Below are 22,172 nucleotides of genomic sequence, written 5' to 3' on the forward strand. Positions count from 1 at the left end.
ATTTATATTATTACATGATTATTTATAATGTCGCTAATTTTAAATTTGTCATGTGTATGCTATTGTCTTTACTGACATTTCAGTTTGCAAATATGTTGTCTTTAGCTGCATACAAAAATAAATTTCAACACTTATAAAATTTTATGCTCTCTCACAATTTTTGTTTATTATGACATGTACTTAACTAAAATACTAAATAGGCAATCCCATTTATCTTTCATCATTCTTTTTTAAGATATAAATAAATATAATTGTTTCCTTTTATGTACACCGTATATATATTAATGAATCTATGCATATTTAGAAATAAAAAGATGTGAATATTAAAGAGTAAGGATAAATTGGGTATTGAAATGAAAAATATTCTTTCAGTTCTCAAAATTACAAAAGATGCGCTCAGTATAGCGCTCCCATATGTTATAAATAAAATATGAAATTTGGATGTTCGTAGTCGGTTCGTACCGAAATTTAAAAATACAGCTGAACTCATGATTAGTAATTTATAATTGCTCAACTTAATTTGGTAAAAAAAATGAGACACAATATGTGAGAACGCCAATTTAGTAATTTAATTGTCATTGCAACTTAAAAGTAAAACGGAAATTTTTCACAATAATATGTATTAATGAAGAACACGCCGGACTCATAAGCCTGTTGCGAATCAAATCAGTTGGACACTTAAGCTTTCAGCTAAGAAAGCATAAATATATACAAGTACATAATATGTACAGAAGTGTATATAATTCATCCTGTCTGTCCACCACCAGTTAGACAAGTGAAAAGATATCTTTTAACTTTGATCACTTGATAGGAGCAAGGAGTGTATAAACAATAAGCAACGAGACGATGACAATAGCACCTCCTAAGGTGAACCTCGGACTTGTCCATAATTCGAGGTTTGTTCTCTCCGTTCTCTTGATTGGATCAATTTCTTCTGACAAAGGGTACTCGCTGCGGCGAGGATTCCAACTCACGTACTTGTCCATATTGAATTGTTGGAAGAGCGATTTCTTACTTTGTTTTCTGTATTTCGACCAAGCCTTGTCCCAATCTGTCGATGATCTGTCGCCTAATGGATGAAAAATTAAAGGATTAGCTGTTTAACAAGTAAAAGTCCCATTTTATGTAACAAATGATGTCAAAGGGAAAAAATGGTGAGGGAGTAACAGGGAAAGAAAATGAAAAGATGATGCTCCTTTTTTCACTTAATAATTTTGGGGCTTCTTATATCGAAGTTAGAAGAATTCAGTGCCTAGATCTCAGCTATCCGATCTAAGATTAGACGGACAAAATCGACCCAAAGATGGTACTCTTAACCATGGGGAATATACCTTTGTTATTCTTGCCATCATCCGGTGGTCCTTGATCGCTCTGGGAACAGCGTGGCCGAATGGTTATTCGGCCGGTACCAAATTTGCCCAAGCAGAGATACATCTATTGTAAGGGAGATGAAATTGGTGGTTAAAGAAGAGAGGAAGAATCTAGGGGTAGCGAACCAATGTAAGTTTCCCTCCACAAATTTGATTTCCGAAACCTTATCTAGCCTTTGGAAGGTGACAAAGTGTAGGTCATTATTCGAGGTACCGTAGACGCAATCAAAACCCTCAAGTTTGAAATTCTGAATGAAGTTGCGATTCGTATCCTCTGCATTAACTCAACTTTTGAGTTAATGCAGAATGAATCGCACCGTCTGATCCTTGTTGGCACGAATATTAAAGATACCCAATGCGTTTCACCTCGGATCGGATTGGCTCGAATCCTGAGCAGACGGCCCAGATGCATTAACTCAAATATTGGGTTAATGCAGAAGATGCGGACTCTGAAGTTGCTAAGTGGGTCTTCAAATATGGGCCTGAATTAAGTAGGTATCCATTGTGGGCTGGATTTCGCCCTCAAATGTAATGAGTTCCCTTGATTAAAAGATCTTTAGATATTTATTCTGGGGGTTATAATTTTGTGTAAAGATCACAAATTTTAAATGAACTTTTAGAAAATTTAGTCTCAAGATCAATCAACCGTCTACCAACGAACAACTGCTGCTCGGATACGATTCTCTCTCCAAACCTCTCTTCTCGCCTCACTCTCCCCTCACCTCATCTTCTCCCCTCACTCGCTCATCTAGTCTCACGAAATTTTAGCAATGCCAGAAGCTGCGATTCTCTCTCAAAACCTCTCTCCCGCCTTACGTCCACCTAACCTTAATCGCAAGAAGCAAAAGCCTAAAGCTCCAATTCTCCGCGAATACAACAGACCGCCCTTCAAGCCCCGTCTCTTGAACGTACGGCGCGACATCTCCGCCTCTGTTCCCGACTCCTCCGCGTCTCTCCAGTACTACGCCTCTCTTGCCTCCAGTCTCGCTCAGTGCGGCCGCCTTGCCGACTTCCTCATGATTGCTGAGAGTGTCCTGTCAGGCGGGGCTCATCCGAAATTTATTGCCAACATCAATGTCAGGATGGTGTCAGAGGGCATTGCGTATGTGTTGAAGAACAGTGGTCTGAAGGGGGTTCTTGATTTTGTTAGCAAGGTCGAGCGGGTTGGGATCACAGCATACCAACTGTTTGATGAAAAGTCAAAGAGATTGTTAAGGGTGGAGTGCACAAGGTTATCGGTGGAGGGGAGGTTGGAGGAGCTTGTTTCTGTTATGGAGACATTATCAGGTACTGTTTTATTTTGGTGCCATGTTCACTATAATTAGCTTGAACTGGGAAGATTGCTTCAGAAATTAATGATTACAGAGTTTAGTTGGAATTTAGTTTCCTTCAGGACTGAACTTTGGCAACTTCAGCTTCACTTACCTATTAAATTTCCTAGGTTATCAGTTTCCTATCCAAGGCATCATTGATCCGACTGATGTACTGACAAAATTTGTTGACAGACAGGATTTAGATCTGGCCAAGAGGTAAGAATAATCAGCTCTTTGGCAATTTCTTGATATTTTAGATTATATAATGATGTGTAGGATTATGATAAGAATAGTATTAGTAGACCCATGATTGCAGTTTTAACAGAAAATCCTTAAAATACAAGCACTATTTGGTCCATGCAGTATTATTTGTGTGCCTGATGAAATTTTTGTCCGCATGTCATTTACTATCCTTAATATAATAACATTACATTCTTTTAATGAGATCATTTGAGATTTCAATTGAAGAAAGTCAAGTTTCCAGAATTTACTGGTGAAAGATAAATTTTGCCAATTAAATTGTAGGTTTATAAGTCTTTATCCACAGTCACAACTTCTGTTCTCCTCTTTAATAGAAGAGTTTGGAAAGAAAAATGATCTAAGATCAGCAATGGAAGTTTTTGAATTGCTGAAAGAGCAACCAGGTGGCATTAATAAGTTTGCATGCCGCAGCATCATTGATGTTTGTGGACTTTGTGGTGATTTCATGCAGTCTCGAGCCATTTTTGAGGTAATCTCAATCTTTCTTCATTTTCATAGTCACAATATAGAATATGTTATTCAATCACCGGGGTGGGAGTCACTCAGTTGCAACTAATGCAAACTGGAAAAGTGGAGTTAATAGGGAGATGTAACAAAAAAAAGTTCTCATGTCAAGCAATTTAGTAATAGATTGTTCCTAACCTGATTTTATCACTGTTAGAAGTAGTTCACTGTTGTTTAAGATATCTGAAAGCGTTGGTCCAAGTACTTGAGTTAAAACATCATAAATATGGGTGTTTTAAAAATATTTTGGGCTGCTGATTGTAGGGATTGATTGAGGAGGGGATAGTACTTAATGTTTACGTACTTAACAGCCTTATGAACGTGAATGCGCATGATTTGAGCTACACCTTGGGCGTGTATAGGCGCATGCAAGTAATGCTTCCTTCCTTATTATGTACCTCTTTCTAGGTAGTTTTTTGTTTTCATATTTAGGCACAAAGCACAGCTACTCTAAACAAAAGATGTGTTTTTTGTATTTTATTTGTACCTCTAACGAACTTCCTAAATTTAGTTTGCATGTACAAAACTGGGCTTAGCTCAACTCAATAAGCCTTAATTCTTAATCATCTACCTGAACCTCCAATATTGTGATTGTACTTTTTGTCAACGGATGAATTATACCCATAAATCACTAAACTGATGCTCATGGTTTGTTTAGGCACTAGGTGTGGAAGCAGATATTGCATCCTATAATATACTCCTCAAGGCATGTTGTAATGTAAGAAGAGTTGATTTGGCTCTAAAAATATATGAAGAATTGAAGGCTGTAGGTGGAAGAGGGTCTCTTGAATTAGATGCTTACACATACACTAGTATGATAAAGGTAGTTCTCTTTTCAAGGATTTCGCTATTCTAATTAAAAAGCTCATATCTTAGAAAGAGCTTTTGCTAGTTTGGTTTCTTACTCCAAACTAAATAAAAGGGTGAAATAAGCTGAAAGAAATATTTTTTGTTCAGAAGATAATATAGTCAATATTCAGGGATCTTCAGCAGGCAATAATGCACTTCTAAGAAACGAAAAAGAAGTTTACGAGTCAAATAATGGCTAATAGTTTTTAACCAAGATTGGGTTTGGACAAAATAACAAACTTCTTTATCTGGTAATCTCACCTAATAATAAATATAAATATATTAATCTTGAAACTCTCAGGTGCTCTCAGCCGAGGGGATGTGGGAAACAGTATTGACCATTAAAGAAGATATGTCTTCTGCCGGTGTCCGCCCAAATCTAATAACATGGTCTTTAATACTGAGTACATGTGCAAATTGCGGCCTGGCCGACCGTGCATTGAAGTTGTTTGATGAAATGTTAAGAGACAACTGCCTGCCCAACACTCATTGTTGCAACACAATCCTACACGCTTGTGTCAAATCCTTCCAGTTCGATCGAGCCTTTCACCTTTATCACTTTTGGAGAGCTTGTGGAATTCGAATCCCTCCTGAAATGGAATCAAAAGCAGATTCCATAATGAATCCTTTTGCAAGTCCCTTCAAGCCAACTGTTTTCACTTTTAATATTTTAATGAAGGCATGTGGTACAGACTATCACCGCGCTAGAGCTTTGGTGCGAGAGATGACAGGGCTTGGAATACCTCCTGATGTAGTAACTTGGTCTACTTTGATAGATATTTGCGGAAAGGCCCGATATGTAAAAGGAGCCTTGCTGGTTTGTCCTTTACGTTAGTGTTAATTTTGGTAATTCAAATGCTTGTTTTCTTACCATTTCTCTAATTGTTATTTCTTTCACTTTTGGTTTAGGCTTTAAAGGATATGAAAGCGAGTGGAATTAAGCTTGATGTTCAAGCATACACTGTAGCAATCAAGGTACCGATGTTGCATTTTAGATTCTGATATGTTACAGATAAAAATTTTGATATCTTTAGCAGCATATTTGCATCAGTGCGGGTGCCAGCTAGTATACCAATTCTCTGTAACAATACGGTTAAAGGACAGCACCGAATAAATTCTGTATGAAATCAGATCCAGCTAGCAGCCTTTCGTAAATGGAACTTCTCTATTTGGAAATGCAAAAGGAACATAACTTCTTGTTTATTTTGTACAGGCTTGTGTGGAGAACAAAGAACTGAAAATTGCTTTTTTCCTCTTTGATGAGATGAAAAGATATCAAGTGCAACCAAACAGGGTGAGACTAGTTAAATATTAGAACCTTCATATTATCATAGAACATACACAAGTTAAACTATATTAGTATGTCAATTGTAATTATTAACTCTGCATCAATGATTTTTTTTTCCTTTCTTATTTTTTTCCATATTGGCTTGAACAAGAAGCTCTCATGATCAGTTGAAGTTGCTGTTTTGTTTTCAGGCGACATATAATACCCTTCTTAGAGCCCGAACAAATTATGGGTCTCTGTATGAAGTACAACAATCCTTGGCAATTTACCAGGAAATGAGGAAAGCAGGGTATGGAAATAAAAATATGTAATAGTAATAATTATTCCCTCATTTATCATTAAAACCGTTTCTTAATTAATGCTTATATTTTATTACAGCTTTAGTGCAAATGATTATTACCTCAAGGGGTTAATTGAGGAATGGTGTGAAGAGGTTCTCTGCAGCCGAAACAGAGATGATTCATCTGCTCACATCTTGAAGAAAAGGACCGAACAGCAAAAGCATTACCACCTATTTTTTGAAAAGGTGGCAACTCACTTGCAAAATGATAAAGAGCATGACAGAGTTATAGATGTGCGGGGACTTTCAAAGGTTTTTCCTCCTTCTGATGCTCAGATTTAGATTTTTGTTGGAACTCTTTACCGGTAGTATTTGTCATCACTGGCGGATCCACAGAGATTGGGGTAGGCAAGTGCCTACTCCTGGATTTGAATTTTTTATTTCGATCCAATACTAATTATTCAATGTGCCTACCCTTGATCCAATACTAGTTAGTTCAAGTCTTGAACCGATTCCTTTTGAGTTTTGGTCAATTCTGTGTATTTCATTTTTTTGGATCTGCAATACTCTATTTCGTAAATAGAATAAAAAAGAACAAGAGAACAAGAAATGTCTGATGGTGAGATCTATTATTACAATTCTAAAGAGATGAGTTAGCCGAACTTTTTGTGCCTTTTATTGTTCATTACTTATATTTCGGTTAAATTTTTTATCTAAGATTTGACTTTGATTTGCTAATTGGCTAAGAACAATCCCAATTTGAATTGTGCCAAACGAACTTCTAATTAACTTAGGAAAAAAAATTCAATGTTGTGTCAATCAATTTTATAATTATAACAGATTTTATAATAAACATAGTTATAGGGATTGAGTTGTAATTGTGTACCCAACAAGTTCATGGGTTTGCACCCGATTTGTGTCTTACCTTGACAGAAATTCTGAATCCGTTCCTGTCTGTCATGCTATTCAAGAACTAACCTTGTTTGCTATATATGTTTTGATAGGTGGAGGCTAGGATCCTTGTTCTTTCAGTATTACGAATGATGAAAGAGAACTACTTCATGGGTTAGAAACATCCTAATTTTTTTATTTCAATTTCTTTACCTCTATTTTCTCTTATTTTTTGCATAATTTCATACATTCTATTTTATTTTAATTTCTATAGGAGAAGTTACCAAAGAAAACATGGTTATATTCACGGGAGCTGATGCAGTTTCAATACCCGCTGTATCTAACAGCCTCGAAGTACAACATGCAATAATTCATGTTTTAAAGGACGAATTGGGCCTGACAGTTAATACTGGGTACGGCAACAAGCCTGATATCGTCCCCCATGGTTCGTTGCTTTCGCCGGTAAGTAAGGCTGAAGGAAGTTCCAAGTACTCTGCCAGGAGGCCGCAAAATCTTGGAGTTGTAACGGTACCTGTTGAATCACTGCATCAATGGCTCCACAAAAGAAACCACAAATGAAATTCGTCAATAAATCTTCATTTTTAATGATTTATCTATATTTTTTTTCCTTGTATTATTTTCTTAAAGTTTATATGCTCCACAAAATAAACCACAAATGAAGTTTGTCTATAAATCTTCAGCTTTAATGATTTGTCTATCTTTTTTGTCTTGTATTATTTTCTTAAAGTTTTATCTATATCTACATGTGAAAATAACATTTAGTTCCAACGAGGTTTAATTCTTGTTGAGTTATTTTCTATATTCTGTTGATTTCTTGTTACAATCTATTGTATTGGGTGGGCTTGGAATGAGTGATTGCTATGGAAATTATGATAGATGTCTACTAGTGACAGCATAAAATAAATCTTAAAAATTATCAATCTGTATCTGTCCCCACGAAGGGGTCAAGGCGTGAAGCTCCTCTCAAGTAGATGGATAAAACATCATACTGAATCAAATTGAAACGAGCCAAAAAAAAAAAATCAAATGTAATTAAAATTACGATATTGTTATGATTAAAAAAACAAAAAAAAAATCAAAGTACAGTAATTGCAGCCGAAAACATTTTGTTATGATATAATCTTATCACACTCATTCCATAATACAATCTATCATTTTCTAGGCAAGCTAAATAAGGTCACAGAAAAATACACATTGGCTTACAGGGATAATCAAATAACATAAAAAAGACAATTCAAAGCCAATCCCTCTGTTGCAACTTGAGAGGCAAGTAAACCTCAGTAAGGTACTGGAACCCGAACGAACTGAGAGCCTGAATTTCAGCCTTCTGCTTTGTTTTAACCATCATCTCTAGTTCCTTGACCCATCCTTCATTTCTCTTCACAAAATCCTCCTCCAGTAAATCTTTTCCAGCCTTTACATCCTGTTCTGTCATTGGAAGCCGGCACTGCTCTGGCACGCGGTACTTGTCCAGGTCACTGGGTCTCACGCCTAGCCACTTTATGTCGGGACATGTCAGGTTTGCACTGTCATATGACATGTTCTTTGACCCGCACATGTACACCTACAAATTCAAATCATCAATTTAGTGACCTCATCTCTATAGCGGTTCCATGGGCAGTAAAGTCACCCAAATTAAAGCCTATATTAATTTTGATCACAAAACATATCAAAGAGGCAACTAGTGTCAATCATCACCCGATTTCAATGGTCCTTTTGTTCTCATATTTTGTAATTGAAATCATCTTAGCATGTATTATTGCATTTACTACCCTGTTTGAGATAGGCTTTAAACTGACATCCGAAAGAGAACTACCACACAAGGAAGCACCATGCAGTGATTAATAGTAACCTTGCCAACTGATATACAAGAAAATGATCAGATTAGACATACCGATAGAATCTTTAACCCATAGGGATCACTATCCACCAAGGCAAGAACAGGCAGCTTGAGCTCGATCTTAAGCCTCCTTAAAAAGAGCCGGGTAGCAACATCAGGCTGGCCTTTAGCCGTTACTATGATACAAGGAAACCTATTATAGAACCTATCCTCAGCCAAACGCATGAAAGCTGCATCTTTCTCCACAAGCAATACAAATAATGCATCACTCTCTAAACCAGAGACTCTGTCAATGTTAGGTGGTATGGCTTTACCACCTATGCCCATTTTTGTACAGTCAATCCTGTCTCCATCATCTAAGAACACAAGTCGGCCAACCACAACGCCTTTCTCTGATGCAACCACATTGAGTGAAGATCTGGTGCAACCAAGCATGCAGGAAACATCATCGAGCACAGTATCTGATTGGTTCTGGTCTCCAAAGAGCTTCACATCAGTGTAGAAGAGATCACGTTTTGTTACATGAATTTGGCGCAAGAGAACTGCATGGATTAGAGATAGTACACGGGCAGTGATAGTGGCCTGAAATGAAAAGGAGAGGAAAAAAAAGCTCAGTGTCTCTTTGTTCCATCTTCAATCTATACCAAAATTGTGCTCAACTTAAATTAATGATCAAACAGTTTATATTTTTTTTTGCAGAAAAACTCCAACAAGTGGAGTTATACAATTTGATAATTTTTCCTAGGTTTCTGAAATTTTCTTTTTGAAAATAATATATCATTTCCACTGCATTTGCACTTATTCCCTAGGGCTTAAAAAAATACTTTATACTAATTTGCAACTTTTTGGACATTCTATGATGCATTTATGCTTTGAGCTCAATACAGTTATACAGTTTACAGAAAACGTCTAATTGAAGTAAAAATCAAGTTGAAAAAAAAAATAACAGTTCAATTCACCTTGCGCACTGTTGAGAGATTTGCGAATGGCCGAGACGAGGATTTATCCAACAGCACAATCCTGTCCAGCTCAGGTACGTACAGCTGGTTTGAGGAAGCGCGAGAAGGGACATCGAAGGAGAAACCCTGACCAGAGAGGATCGACCTGGCGACGGACAAAATTTGGCGCTCAATGGAGAGGAGGACGGAGGAGGAGTCGAGATCGGTGACTTCGCGGCAGGAGGAAGTGAGGTTGAGGTCAGAGACGGAGACAGGCTTCTTGGAGGAGGCGGCGGCGGAGGTGGAAGCGGACAATTGGCGGAGGGAGGAGAGAATGTCAGTGTCGGGCTTGAGCTTCTTTCGGAGGTCTTGTGCGTAGCTTGAAGAGGAGGAGACGCGGGGTTTTTTCGAGGTAGAGGCGGAAGCGGAGGGGTCGGGTTTCCCCCGCCGCTTTTGATCGGACATTGGTGCTGGTGCTTGGTACTTTGTTGGGGGTTTAGGCGGGTTGAGTATCCTTTCACAGGATTTGGGGAGATTTATCTCAGAGTACTTTCACTCTTTCAGGCTTCAGCCGAGTCAGTATAAAGAATTCAGATTTAATTAAAATTTACGAATTATTCGGATCTGCTTCATTCGGTCCAAGGCTCCAAGCACTTTACCCAGTTTTCTAACACCATGTTTGGATGGAGAGTGAGAAAGGAATGGAAGGTAAAGAATAGAAGGGAATGGAATGTAATAGAATAGAAAGGAAGATTAATATATTTAATCTCTTTGTGTTTGGATGATTAATGAGATAAAATAAATTTAATTTTCTTTTTTGTCTTATTTCTTATTTGATTGATTAAAATTTAGGAGGTTAATGAGAAATTTAGTGATTATTGTAGATTTGAAGAAAAAAATCTTCTATGAGAATTATATATGTAAGATATAATGTTGGACATTTGTATCATTTTTTCTAAAAATATTTGTAATAAAATTTATTTCCATCCGTTACACTCCAATTTGAGAGGGAAATTGATTCTATTAATTATAATAATACAAGGTTAAGCCTTTCACCTTTTGTACCCTTCACCTCTGACATAATTTTATCAACCAAACACGATTCAACAGAAAGTTTTTGTTTCTTTCCATTCCTTCCCTGCCTCTACTCTCCATCCAAGCGCGCTATAGCGGCGCTATAACGTTTTTAGACTCTAAACACTAAGCTATGGTATCAAAACTCACTATTTGAGCTACGGACGCTATAGCGATAATATCGGTCCACTATAACGCATAGCGTGTAGCGCAAATAGCGCGCGCTATGCAACATGAGCTGTTTTTTTCTTTTCTTTTCAATTTATATGGGCTTTAAATAAAGGCGCAGATTGGATTTTAACTGTAATTTTTTTTTGCAATTGACATACTAAGATTTATATTAAACTATTAATTATTAAATGAGAGATCCATCAAACAAAATCAAATAAGGAAGCTACAGCGGACTATGCAACATGATTTTTTTTTTCAATTTGTATGGGCTTTAAATAAAGGCTTAGATTGAATATATTAAGATATTTCTTGAAGTAACAAAATGATACTTAATATATGGTAGTTTGAATATTTTGAATAGATTAAGATAGTTAATTATGCCATGATGTCTAGGTTATTTTGAAATTTAAATAGAAAAAAAAAGATTATGTCATGATATTGAATATATTTTGAATAGAAAAAGATCGATAGTTTATGATATTAGTATTATTATGGATATTTTGAGTCACAATTTGGACTTTTTATTGGTTCAATATAAAAATTATAATTTTTTAATCAATTTGATGTTATTTATTGTTCTATGAGACTTAGATAATGTTGATATTTAGTACAAATATATGATATAATTTTTATAAAAATAAAAAAAACGTTATGTGGCATAGCTTTCGCTATAGCGACACTATTCGCTATAGCTTTTTTTGTGGGCTTCCCGCTATGACGCAATAAATGCAATTTAGAACCTTGTCTTTACTAGATATACAGATCTGAATGTAAAAAAAAATGTGAGTATGTGACTGTGAGGGATCAAGTTGCTCAAAAATAAAAATAAAAAGCTTATAGCACAGATACATTAAACACCAGAGAAGTGTTGTTCAACATAAAGGAAAGCATAATCATTCAAAAGAATTAAGCTTCCTTAAATTTCTTTTTATCTTCTTTAGTTTCTTTAGTCGCTTAATTTTGCTTAACGTCGATTTTTAGTGAAGATTAAAAGTATCTCTTTTAGTCTCCTTTTATCCGAATCTTAATCTCTTGTTCGATTCTGAAGGTACTTCTACTTCTAAATTAAATCTTCTTAGTTTTTTTTCACAGATTAAAACAACTAAACATAAACTCCTTAACGCAGATTAAGATTTAATTTTAATTGTGCTGCCAAACAGCCCCCACATGAAACCCTTTTACTTGGCTGTTGGCTCAGTCACTCACACGCCTTTCCATCATTAACTAGTTACTGAATCCCACTAACTAATTCATTAGAAGAGCAGTAACAAGATTTCAACTTTCACTTATGTTCATCACCATTTACTCAAAAAAAGTTATGTTCGTCACCATGTTGCTCAAGATCGACCCAAAACTGCCCAGAATCGGACCAAGATTTACAAAACAGATTAATAACAAACAGTTTTAATATCCATGTTAATTTGTAAGAATAATTCGAATATAATTTGATATTGTCGTATACATATGATGATTTGAACTCCCGATTTTCTTATTTTGTATTATTTCAAATAAAAATTCTAAAAGTAACAGGGTTCGGATTGAATCTCAGATACTAGCAAAACTGAAATAGGAGACGTTTCGTTTTTTTTTTTTTTTTTTTTTTTTTTTGTGTGCCAAAAATCGATGTTTAAGGTGAAACATAGGATGGGAATGCTATTTCACTAGAAAATTGATGTTCTATTTTTTTGGCATTTTATTTCTTTTATTCAAGCAAAATACTTGTTTGCAGAAATTTTATTTTATTTCTTTCTATTTTTTTGACATCGATATTTTATTTTATTTCTAATATATATGCATATAATGTATCTAAAGCAATATAAATTTTAAAAAATAAAACTTTTTTGTATTTTTTACATAGTATCATGTAACTAAGAGCATCTACATCCCTGAAACTCTTGAAGTTTCTAATCTGATGTGGCAATTTCTAAACCAGTTTCAGGGATGCAGATGGGTTTCTTATTTAGCAACTTTGCTCCAAAGTTTCTTAATAAGAAACTGTTTATAAACTCTGACGTGGCCAAATAATTCGCTGAAATTCTTTTCTCCTGTAATTTATTTGTTGATGTGGCAATTAAGAAACTCTAATTTTAGTTTCAGAGATGTGGGGATTTATAAACTTTCAGAGACAAAATTTCTAAAAATTAGTTAACAGTTATTTAGAAACTCCAAAAGTTTCACGGATGTAGATGCTCTAATTATTTTTCTGTGTAGTTTTTTTTTTCTTTTAGGCAAAGTCACTATTATATACAAATTTCCTCATTACTCGACTGTCTAAACCTTCAATTGCAGTATCGACCCCGTTTTAAGTTGGTCCTAATCGTTGTGTCCAAAATCGTGAAAAATTTCGAGCCATCTTATTCTTATATAGTTTTCTTTCTAACCAACTTTTTTTCATTTATGATTTTGTGGGGGCGACATTATTGAGTAGAACTAAGATGTTCTTAAATTTATCAAGTCTCTTTGTGAACTCAACTTTAAAATCTATCGGAATAATTTTAAATGACGAATTTGAACTGTTAAAATTCGTCTACCTTACAAGTGATGCGTCTAAATGCAAAAAATTTGAACTTTCAAATTAATTTAGTATAAAGTCAAGCGGTCAAATTTAAAATGTTTATAAATTAATTTTAATGCATTCATTTTTTAACGTTTTTTGACCACTTGACCCTATACAAAATTAATTCAAAAATTTTAAATTTTCACATGTAGACCCATCATCCGTAAGGTAGACAGGTTTCAACAGTTTAGATTCATTATTTGAAACCAATTCAATAGATTTTAGAATTGAGTTCACAAAGAGATTTAGTGAACTTAAAAACACCCTAGTTCTACTCGACATTACTTATTTTTCCAACCATTTCCGATAAGTACTGCTTGTGATCAATTGATTTAGTATATGCAGTAAGTATGAAGTATCAAAATCAGTCTTTAATTTAGTTATAAGGAACAATATCTTTATATGAAAAGTCACATGTTTAAAATTCATATGAAATTTTTATAGATATTATATAGTAGTTGAATTATTTTAACTCCAATTTTTACTTAAAAAAAGATAAATTTCGCTGAAGGTCACTAAACTTTGTCCTTTGTCACGAATTAGCCACTTAAGTTTGATTTATATTAAATTTTTAATTTGTCCTAACTAATTAATATAACTTTTTCATCCAAAAAATTAATAAAATATAACTTTTTTGTTAGTATTTTGAATGAAATGAGCATACTCCGTTAAAATTTTGGACAGAATGAGCGTATTCGATTATATTTTAGACATAATAAGAATATTCCGTTAATATTTTAGACAGAAAAGTTATACGATGACTTGATTGGGACAAATTAAAAGTTTAATGGCTATGAAAGAATAAATCAAACTTGAGCGACCAATTCGTGACAAAAACAAAGTTCAGTAAACTCCATTGAAATTTATCCTTAAAAGAAATTAGGAAGTATTGGCTCATCGTCTCATCATCGAGCTTTAGAAAATTGCGGACAAGTATTATGGGTTAGAACTGAATATGGGTGACATATATATCGTCAGACTTCCTTTTTAAGCCTGTATTTGTAGTTAAGACTATATTAACTATTTTTAAATTACAGTTTGGGATCAAGTCTGTAGGAGTAAAAAAATAGGAGGTTTAGGTGTGTTGGATTTAAAAAGAATGAATTCTCTCTTATTGACTAAGTGGATATTCAGATTTTTTTTATTCAAGAGCCATGGAAACTTATTTTGGTTAACAAGTATAGTAGTACAGGTGATTTGAGAGCTAAATTAGCTTTATGGTCAGGTATTCTAAAGGTTAACTATATTGTACAAGTGAGCTTTTCATGGTAGGTGGGTAATGAACATAATGTTAGATTCTGGTTTGATAGATGGCATGGACAAAATATTCTTTTTACTGAATATCCTAATTTGTTTCAAGTTACATATAATAAACATATTTCTGTGGAGATGGACTTCACATGGCAATTTTACTGTTCATTCTTTTTATAATTGGCTTGAGTATGGTGGGGTTTCTAATTATGGATTTCAGAGTATTTGGTGTGCTAACATTCCCCTAATTTTTTTTATGGTTTATTAAACAAAATATGGTTTTAACAAGGGATAATCTTAGTAGAAGGGTTGGTATGAAAATAGGCAATGCGTGTACTATTCCGAGATAGAGTCCGTTGATCATTTATTTGTCATTTGTTATTTTGTTAGATCTATATGGTCTTGGATTGCTATGTATAATGGATTTGTTTTTTAATGCAATACTATTGTTGACTTATGGGAATTAGATTATTGCATCCCTCTCAAAGATGCTAATTTAGTAAAGATCATTTTGTTGGGGTTTCGCGGTGCTAACCAAAACCCGTTTAGGCTTAAGGTGCGGAATGACCGTAGAACAAAAATTTCTACGGCCAACTTAAGCTCAGGATTAAACGGGGTATGTCAGGAAACTTTCCAAGGCGGTCCACCTTCAGTATTCCTTTGGCATCAAAACCCAATTTAATCCTTTTTACAGATCTACTCCATGATTGATTTCTAAAACTTTAATCTACTTACCAATTAAATAGATTAATATAACATATTTATACCTTGTTTCCAAATCACAGTTGGAATGCAGACCGAGCGAGTAGAGCCTCACCAGGGAAGGAATCGACTCGGAACATCAGACGTCTGATGCCTCTATCGGTTATCCACCAGGACTAACCGGAGAGCGGTTTATTTCTTTTGCCAGAAATACCATAAACCGCGGAATTCTGCAAAAACACTATTCACAGAAAAAGACGAAAACCCGTAAACACGAATTTTCGGTTGCTCAGTTTCATCAATATGCAAAACTGACATACCGTGAAATTCGGTAAAATACTATTCATCGATCCCGTAAATATACTTCACAACAACTCGCAAGATTATACGTCAACTACGTATAACTTTCTTTTCTCAACCGAAACACTATTTGGGAGAGAAACCGAGAAAGAGAGAAAATACCGATTCGTTTCGACACGAAACGGTACGAATGAATTAGTTATTTTCTCTCTACCCCTCCACCCCTATTTATAGTGTTTAGGGTCGGTTGCAAAAGACCAAAATACCCTCCAAGTTCGGCCTATTTACAAGGTATGTCATTGACACCTCATCCTTTTATATGTGAAATGACCAAAATACCCCTTCCACACCCTTCCACACTCTTCTCTATGTTTCTACACATGCAAGGTGGCATAGGTGTGAAATGACCATGTCATGTGGATAGGATTGATGACATGTCATCTGAATAGGATCAATGACATGTCATGCGGATAAGGACGAATCTGAAAAGACCCGAATGCCCTCGGCTCGAACACAAATAATATTCGTATAATTATTCTGAACAATTATATATATATTTTTCTTGCGTTTGTTGTTTCGGTAATTTATACAACGTGTCCTGCACATTTATAAATTAACCGGTTAACTTTTATACAACGTGCCACACACGTTTATAAATTAACCAATGTTTTTGCTTGTTATTTTTACATAACATTTATAATTTAATTATAACACGTATAATTAATTATAACCATCTTACTATTGATCATAACCAATTTATAATCAATCACAATAAGATTCTCCGATTAACTCCTATATGGTGTGACCCAATAGGATCTGTGTTATGTTGGTAAATAGAGTTAAAACTATTTTAACTTCTATAATCATGAGCGGCATCTGGCAACACATCATGACCATCCAATTACACAGATGATGCTGTACTGTACAATATCACGATCCAGTAAACAATTTACTTGTGTCTGTTCTTTTGTCTCATAGCTATCATATTAGTTTCAAGGTAGATGTGTGTCATCCTTGCTAACTGAATCTTTTCTTGACCTTGAGCAGATTATCAAATATAATTACTCTTGTAATTATACCGCTAGCAGATAATCTAACTCTACCAAGGGGCCCAGTGATGCTATAGCTCGTATAGAGATACGAGGGACAAATAGTATTCTTGGTAAACTATCACTTCCTCAGCTAAGCTATACATATGGAAAAGCTACCGTTATGACTGCTTTTTACGGACAGCGGTCGATAACAATCACACATACATATTTCTCAGTGGGAACGATAAATACCTCATACTGTAGAACCTGACACTGAATGAAAACATAAATGACACGAACACAATTCTATTAATGTTTCATTCGGGGTCTGTCAAATACCATGTTCCTATAACATGTATCTATGTGATTAAAATGACATCTCGTGTCAGGTGGTTTGTAAAACTTAACCATCTTTTAATCCACATACTAACCTTATCGCGGTAATTAGTGTTCCTGCTAATTACCTTGGTCAGTGACTTTTTAAGATTATATATCATCTATATTATGGAGTTTCACAATTTCAGTCATGAACTCGAAATGATCCATAAATTCAATAATACTCAAGGCAACAAAATGATATTAATCATCCAATTCATGAACAAAGCTTTATGATAAATTATCGTATTATTGACTTCTAGATTATTACACTAACACATTTGTGGTGCTGTTTTATGGACCTTATGGCTTGATAGAAATAAAATATTGTTTAACGAGAGGCAGATTCATGATGTACATGTTTTAGGGGCTAAAATTATTGTTGTAACTAATTTTTGAGCTAAGAATCAAAAGACTAATCTTATATCTCAGCTTAACCACATCTTACCTTACTGATTTGAAGGACCTGATAGATTCCACTATAGTTTCCATGGAGGCTATACATGATTCAATCCATATGCATGGAACAATGATAGCTTTGGTGGATAACACTGCCAATTCAAGCTCCTCCATATCTTCTGCCAATCTGTAGTTTTACATGGTCTTTTTTGAATATTGGCCTATATATGGCATTACTTCTTTTGATAGAGGTTGTTATGCATGTTTTTGTTGTGCACTTGTTTTGGTTATTGCTATGATGTATTAGGTTTCTTATATAATGTCGTAAGTACTTCTATGTGTGGTTGTTTTGTTGATGTATCTAGTACCAGTTGGGTATTGTAAAGTTTTCTGTTATATGAAAATCAGTGGCCTGTATCACTTCTTTAAAAAAACAAAAAAATTAAAATTTCTAAACAAACCCATTTTTATATTTTTTATGCACTTGTGGACGTGGTCATACTCTTTCTTCAATAAGTTAAATGCTTGAATCAGTGTTGTAAAAAACCGTTGTTTAGGTCAATTAATTGGCTGATTAATTGTTAGCTTGCGACCGACCTATTACGAATTTTTCTGATTAATTAGTTAACAGTACCATATACGAGCGATGAACAAATATCGTTATTTACAACACTGATTTAAACCTCTCTCATAAGACCGCTCTTATGATAACGAGTCCTCGTAGCATCTGAGAAATCATTCCGAAAACCATAAAATTGTAGAATCCACATCACCCCAGGTACCTGAGGTGCAAGTGGTGAATCTGGACCGTTCATTTCACTTGGCACGAATCTCAAAGCAGACCCCCTACAACCTCAACATGCACCGGATTGAGTTTGATATGGATGAAATTGATCTGTCCGTTGTTTTCAATTGCACCTCCGGGGGATACGGACTCAAAATTGTATCGGATTGATAGAAATAGAAAAATAAATAATGTACGGAATTCATTACTTTGTTAATTACTAACAATCCGACAATTGTGCTGCTAGAATGAAAAATATAGAATTGACAGGTGATTTCAAATGGATCAAAATAATGTCTGAATACTGATGTTTAAACAAAAACATTAACGGGTGATTTCAAAAGTGAAAATTTGAATTATAAATTAACCTTAATCTTTGGGAAGTTTCAGAAGACTACATACATTCCAAAGTGCAAATTTGAAAATTGAATATATACGAGGAACATTAACCAAATCATCCTCATAACTATTTCCAATCATGTGCAGCTGCCATCAACCATCAAAAACAAAAACAAAAAAAAAAACTATTTCCAATCCAATGAAGCAAAATGAGATAAGATTTAAGTCCAAATTTTGGCCAATTACTCCAACCCCTGAGCGTCAAAGCAAAACAAAGGTACTTTCATTGCAGCAATTATAACATCAATTACAAAAACGCATTAAAGTTAACTATATATTTCATTGGCTGCTTTAAGTTCTTGACTTCCTATAAAAACAATTCACCTCGTAATTATTTAAAAGTACAAAAACTATACAGCTAAAAGAATACACTTCTTAAGTACAGCAGGCTCTCAAAACATCTTCAATGTCAGGATCATCCCCAGCTTCTTTATCCTGTTAAAACATAACGGCCATTTTATTATAATAAGAAAACTAAATCATAGCCTCTGGTATTCTATTTTCAATGCAACAACTCATAAAGTTGTTCATTGTAAAGGTTGCATTTTTAACCCATGTTTTCCTTTTCAAGTCCTGTGTTTTTTTATCTTTAAACCTTTGCTTAATCTTAACCATTGCCTCTTAATTTTTTTAAACATGACTTTTATCTTTTCTAGAATTTACCACAACCATCCAGACTACCATTCTACCAGTAGTTGTGTTGCTATGTGTCATATTTAGTGAGATGTACCAGGTCAAATAATAAAAAAAAAATCTTGGTTCAAGAAATCAGGAAAAGCAAGTAATGAAGGCTCTGATTTAGAAGCACCTTCAAAATCACCCAAACTAAGAAATGACTGTAATAAACAAGCTCCTTAAAAAAAATATTATTTACTCTCTGTATATAAAATGGCACTTTTGCAATGCAGGCAAGCCATTGAAGCTACATAAGAAAAGCTTCTTATAATTACACATTAAATTTTATATGTTTTTTTGTTAAACTGTAGTTCAATTACCTTGTGGATATACAGGATATTAGTCACACCAGGACCAGCAACTAAAACACCTCCTTGCTGCCTGAAATTACAATATAGAAAAATCTTCTAATAAACAATGGTAATATACATTCTCCCTAGCAACCTAGAGACTCCTAAGATGTGTATTGGAAATTTGTGGGTCACATGAGAGATTCCAATTTAGAATAAAGCAGCCATAATTGTTTGTAAGACTCTGTTTCATATTACTGAAACAGGCGGCTTCAATGGCTACCTTTTATAAACATAAAAATATAAGATTCATGCTTATCTTAATCTAAATTAATGTCTGTTCAAAGGAGATTAGAAGATAATTAGAATGGGTAGATGATAATGTACATGGCTTCTGAATTGTAGGGTTGATTAAGGAAATTGTCTGCCTATATCACACTCAGCATAGCACAACTTGGACCATTTTAAGAGCTTATAAACAATTTAGGGTAAAAAAATTGTGCCAAAGACTACTTGGAGGTCCTTGGGAGGTTTAAGGAAATAATCCTTACTGATTTCATTATAGTATTGCTTGGAAACTGCTTAATTAGATTATGCTTTCTTGTTAGGGTTTGATTATGACTTTGTATTTCCAACTTAGTAAATTGTTAAAAACAAAAAAAATTCCTTTTTAAACCTCTAAAGAAGGATAACTATATATTTTTCTTACTGGGAAATGTTTTAAGGAATTGCCTATTTGTTGGAATCTCGGTGCCGGGTTTCTAAACCTAGGTTTGCACATCTCTTGGCTGGCTATTTGCGTTTCATTTCCTTTATTGTATTTTTTAAGGCTACAAGACATGTGATGGTGATGCAGGCTTCATGAAAAGAAAACAAACCATAGACAAATCACAAACCAGGATAGTTAAAACCATTATTTGCCTAGATATTTAAGGGAGAAGGAAAACACACACCATCCGCCTCTTGTTGTGGTTTCTTTTTGAAAAGAGAGACCCCAATCCTGTCTATAACCTTCCATGTATGATTGTATAATCTTCAAACCAGCCTAGTCCAGAAATGACAACTTCAATATCAGAATTGCATGTATATGCAATAGTTAGAGAGATGATAAAATAATTACAGAAGAAGGATCTTCTTTCATCCCAAAATTAGAATAGAATATGATAAAAAGGAGAAAAGCCTTTAAAGGAATTACTGATGGAGTAAATGTTTTTGACACTCCATAAGCAAATTCAAGCGCATCATATGACGAATGATTTGGATCCGCATATATTTCTGCATTTCATTTTGGATTTAAAGCAGTTATATATAGCTTCTAAAAAACAAAAACCTCACAGAGTCATAACCACTGCATTATTAAGTCATTCATCTACTTTACCTCCTTTAAATTTGGTTTGCTCCGCAAACACTCTTGCCTGTAAGATGAAAAGCAATACAAATTACAAATGATCAAGTAGCTCACATGTTAATTTATGAAGAAGAATTGATCACATACCTGTTCAACAGTCCCAGGTCCAATCAAAGCAAGAGCAGCTCCAGCTGAGCTCATCACATCCTGTAACCAATCAGAGACAATTTGTAGAAACAGCCTCTCCATATTTTTTTTTTAAGAACACAAATAAGAGAAAGGGCATCAACTTCAGCTCAATTCATAAAAACCTGTTTCGAGGCAAGAAGGTCTGCTCTCTTTCGGCACAGAACGCACCTGTGTCAAATAGTAAAAATTCAAATGATGCATGTCGCAGCATAAGTAAAACTAAAAATGAAAAATTAAATCAAAGAGAACTCACCCAAAATGGCGAGCAAATGCAACCACAGCTCTCCTGTCTTTCCATAAATCAAGAATTGGTATTGCCTTGCCTGATAGATCAAAGACTTCTACCCCTTTTAAAGAGGTTGTTATACCTTCTGTAGCAGCTGTCCCTGTGCTCGAAAAAAATTGCACTTAAATTTTCATTTGAAAGGTTACATATTACACAACGAGGGAAACTGTTCGGTTGATAGTGCGGCTTGTAAATCAATTAAATAAGAGTAACATTTCAGTGAGAAGTAACATAAACGAAATCCAAATTGTTTTACAAAATAGGCAATAAATTGGATTAGTACCAGGAGAGCTAGTACTGGAAGAGAGGCAAACGACAGAGTTCGTTCTGAGTTTTTCCTTGTGAGGTTGTAAGGAGCAAGCGAAGTTACTCCGGCAGCAAGTGGCCTTCGGGTGAAGCGTGGTACGGGTAGGAAAGAAGGTTCGAAATCTTTCTATGACAGGTGGGGCCTGAGAAACCGGAAGTGGAACCGCCATTTTTTGGGAAAGAAAAGTGTAGAATTTCGGTTCACAGGGCGCGTCGTGGGAACTGAATAGCCTGGAAAAAGTGGTGTTTTTACAGATACTACCAATAAGTTCCATATTTTGCAAATTCAACCCCATCTGTGTCTTATTTGCAACTGCGATAAACGGTTACGCTTTTTTAGTATTTGAAAAATAGCATCTTACCGTTAGATCTATGTGATTGAGAAGATCTACGGCATCTGGTCATCTCTCGTCGGTCAATAGTTCTCATCTTCTCGGCCCAAAACAACCGGACCATCTGCACCTTGGCCCATGAGCTCCT

The 22,172-nt window shown here is 34.8% G+C and overlaps 4 protein-coding genes across 5 annotated transcripts; 1 reads left to right on the forward strand and 3 right to left on the reverse strand.

Moving 5' to 3' along the window:
* Nucleotides 1-721: 721 nt before the first annotated feature.
* Nucleotides 722-1,510, reverse strand: LOC144555098 (2,3-bisphosphoglycerate-independent phosphoglycerate mutase). Its single transcript, XM_078303318.1, has 2 exons — nucleotides 1,332-1,510; nucleotides 722-1,069 (listed from the first exon to the last, which is right to left on the reverse strand). Exons 1-2 carry the CDS (start codon nucleotides 1,432-1,434, stop codon nucleotides 801-803), a joined length of 372 nt encoding a protein of 123 aa, XP_078159444.1. The 5' UTR covers nucleotides 1,435-1,510; the 3' UTR covers nucleotides 722-800.
* Nucleotides 1,511-2,010: 500 nt separating this feature from the next.
* LOC144555094 (Tetratricopeptide repeat (TPR)-like superfamily protein) lies at nucleotides 2,011-7,565 on the forward strand. 2 transcript variants are annotated; one of them, XM_078303312.1, is made up of 12 exons: nucleotides 2,011-2,657; nucleotides 2,812-2,899; nucleotides 3,209-3,413; nucleotides 3,713-3,820; nucleotides 4,107-4,271; nucleotides 4,599-5,114; nucleotides 5,207-5,272; nucleotides 5,511-5,591; nucleotides 5,777-5,874; nucleotides 5,964-6,177; nucleotides 6,870-6,930; nucleotides 7,031-7,565. In XM_078303312.1, the coding sequence occupies exons 1-12, from the start codon at nucleotides 2,141-2,143 to the stop codon at nucleotides 7,333-7,335; spliced, it is 2,424 nt and encodes an 807-aa protein (XP_078159438.1). In that variant the 5' UTR covers nucleotides 2,011-2,140; the 3' UTR covers nucleotides 7,336-7,565. The 2 variants fall into 2 exon arrangements, with proteins under 2 accessions (XP_078159438.1, XP_078159439.1); XM_078303313.1 differs by lacking the exon at nucleotides 3,713-3,820.
* A 316-nt stretch (nucleotides 7,566-7,881) lies between these two features.
* On the reverse strand, nucleotides 7,882-10,120 carry RHL2 (Spo11/DNA topoisomerase VI, subunit A protein). Its single transcript, XM_078303314.1, has 3 exons — nucleotides 9,577-10,120; nucleotides 8,672-9,199; nucleotides 7,882-8,341 (listed from the first exon to the last, which is right to left on the reverse strand). Exons 1-3 carry the CDS (start codon nucleotides 10,018-10,020, stop codon nucleotides 8,012-8,014), a joined length of 1,302 nt encoding a protein of 433 aa, XP_078159440.1. The 5' UTR covers nucleotides 10,021-10,120; the 3' UTR covers nucleotides 7,882-8,011.
* Nucleotides 10,121-18,799: 8,679 nt separating this feature from the next.
* LOC144555096 (Thioredoxin superfamily protein) lies at nucleotides 18,800-21,929 on the reverse strand. Its single transcript, XM_078303316.1, has 9 exons — nucleotides 21,670-21,929; nucleotides 21,354-21,486; nucleotides 21,223-21,268; nucleotides 21,059-21,118; nucleotides 20,942-20,978; nucleotides 20,759-20,838; nucleotides 20,517-20,608; nucleotides 19,594-19,654; nucleotides 18,800-19,033 (listed from the first exon to the last, which is right to left on the reverse strand). Exons 1-9 carry the CDS (start codon nucleotides 21,860-21,862, stop codon nucleotides 18,974-18,976), a joined length of 762 nt encoding a protein of 253 aa, XP_078159442.1. The 5' UTR covers nucleotides 21,863-21,929; the 3' UTR covers nucleotides 18,800-18,973.
* Between the last annotated feature and the right edge of the window lie 243 nt (nucleotides 21,930-22,172).

The sequence above is a fragment of the Carex rostrata genome, chromosome 6, assembly GCF_964058835.1.
Source record: "Carex rostrata chromosome 6, lpCarRost1.2, whole genome shotgun sequence".
Classification (NCBI taxonomy): Eukaryota; Viridiplantae; Streptophyta; class Magnoliopsida; order Poales; family Cyperaceae; genus Carex; species Carex rostrata.

Coding starts and splice junctions, on each gene's coding strand:
- LOC144555098 (XM_078303318.1), bottom strand. CDS start 1,434: ATGTATCTCTGCTTGGGCAAATTTGGTACCGGCCGAATAACCATTCGG. Junction 1,070..1,331: donor TGATGGCAAGAATAACAAAG/GTATATTCCCCA, acceptor TTCATCCATTAG/GCGACAGATCATCGACAGAT.
- LOC144555094 (XM_078303312.1), top strand. CDS start 2,141: ATGCCAGAAGCTGCGATTCTCTCTCAAAACCTCTCTCCCGCCTTACGT. Junction 2,900..3,208: donor GATTTAGATCTGGCCAAGAG/GTAAGAATAATC, acceptor ATTAAATTGTAG/GTTTATAAGTCTTTATCCAC. Junction 5,115..5,206: donor ATGTAAAAGGAGCCTTGCTG/GTTTGTCCTTTA, acceptor CTTTTGGTTTAG/GCTTTAAAGGATATGAAAGC.
- RHL2 (XM_078303314.1), bottom strand. CDS start 10,020: ATGTCCGATCAAAAGCGGCGGGGGAAACCCGACCCCTCCGCTTCCGCC. Junction 9,200..9,576: donor ATCTCTCAACAGTGCGCAAG/GTGAATTGAACT, acceptor TTTTCATTTCAG/GCCACTATCACTGCCCGTGT. Junction 8,342..8,671: donor ATGGGTTAAAGATTCTATCG/GTATGTCTAATC, acceptor TTGAATTTGTAG/GTGTACATGTGCGGGTCAAA.
- LOC144555096 (XM_078303316.1), bottom strand. CDS start 21,862: ATGGCGGTTCCACTTCCGGTTTCTCAGGCCCCACCTGTCATAGAAAGA. Junction 20,979..21,058: donor GACCTGGGACTGTTGAACAG/GTATGTGATCAA, acceptor TTCATCTTACAG/GCAAGAGTGTTTGCGGAGCA. Junction 19,034..19,593: donor ATATCCTGTATATCCACAAG/GTAATTGAACTA, acceptor ATGTTTTAACAG/GATAAAGAAGCTGGGGATGA.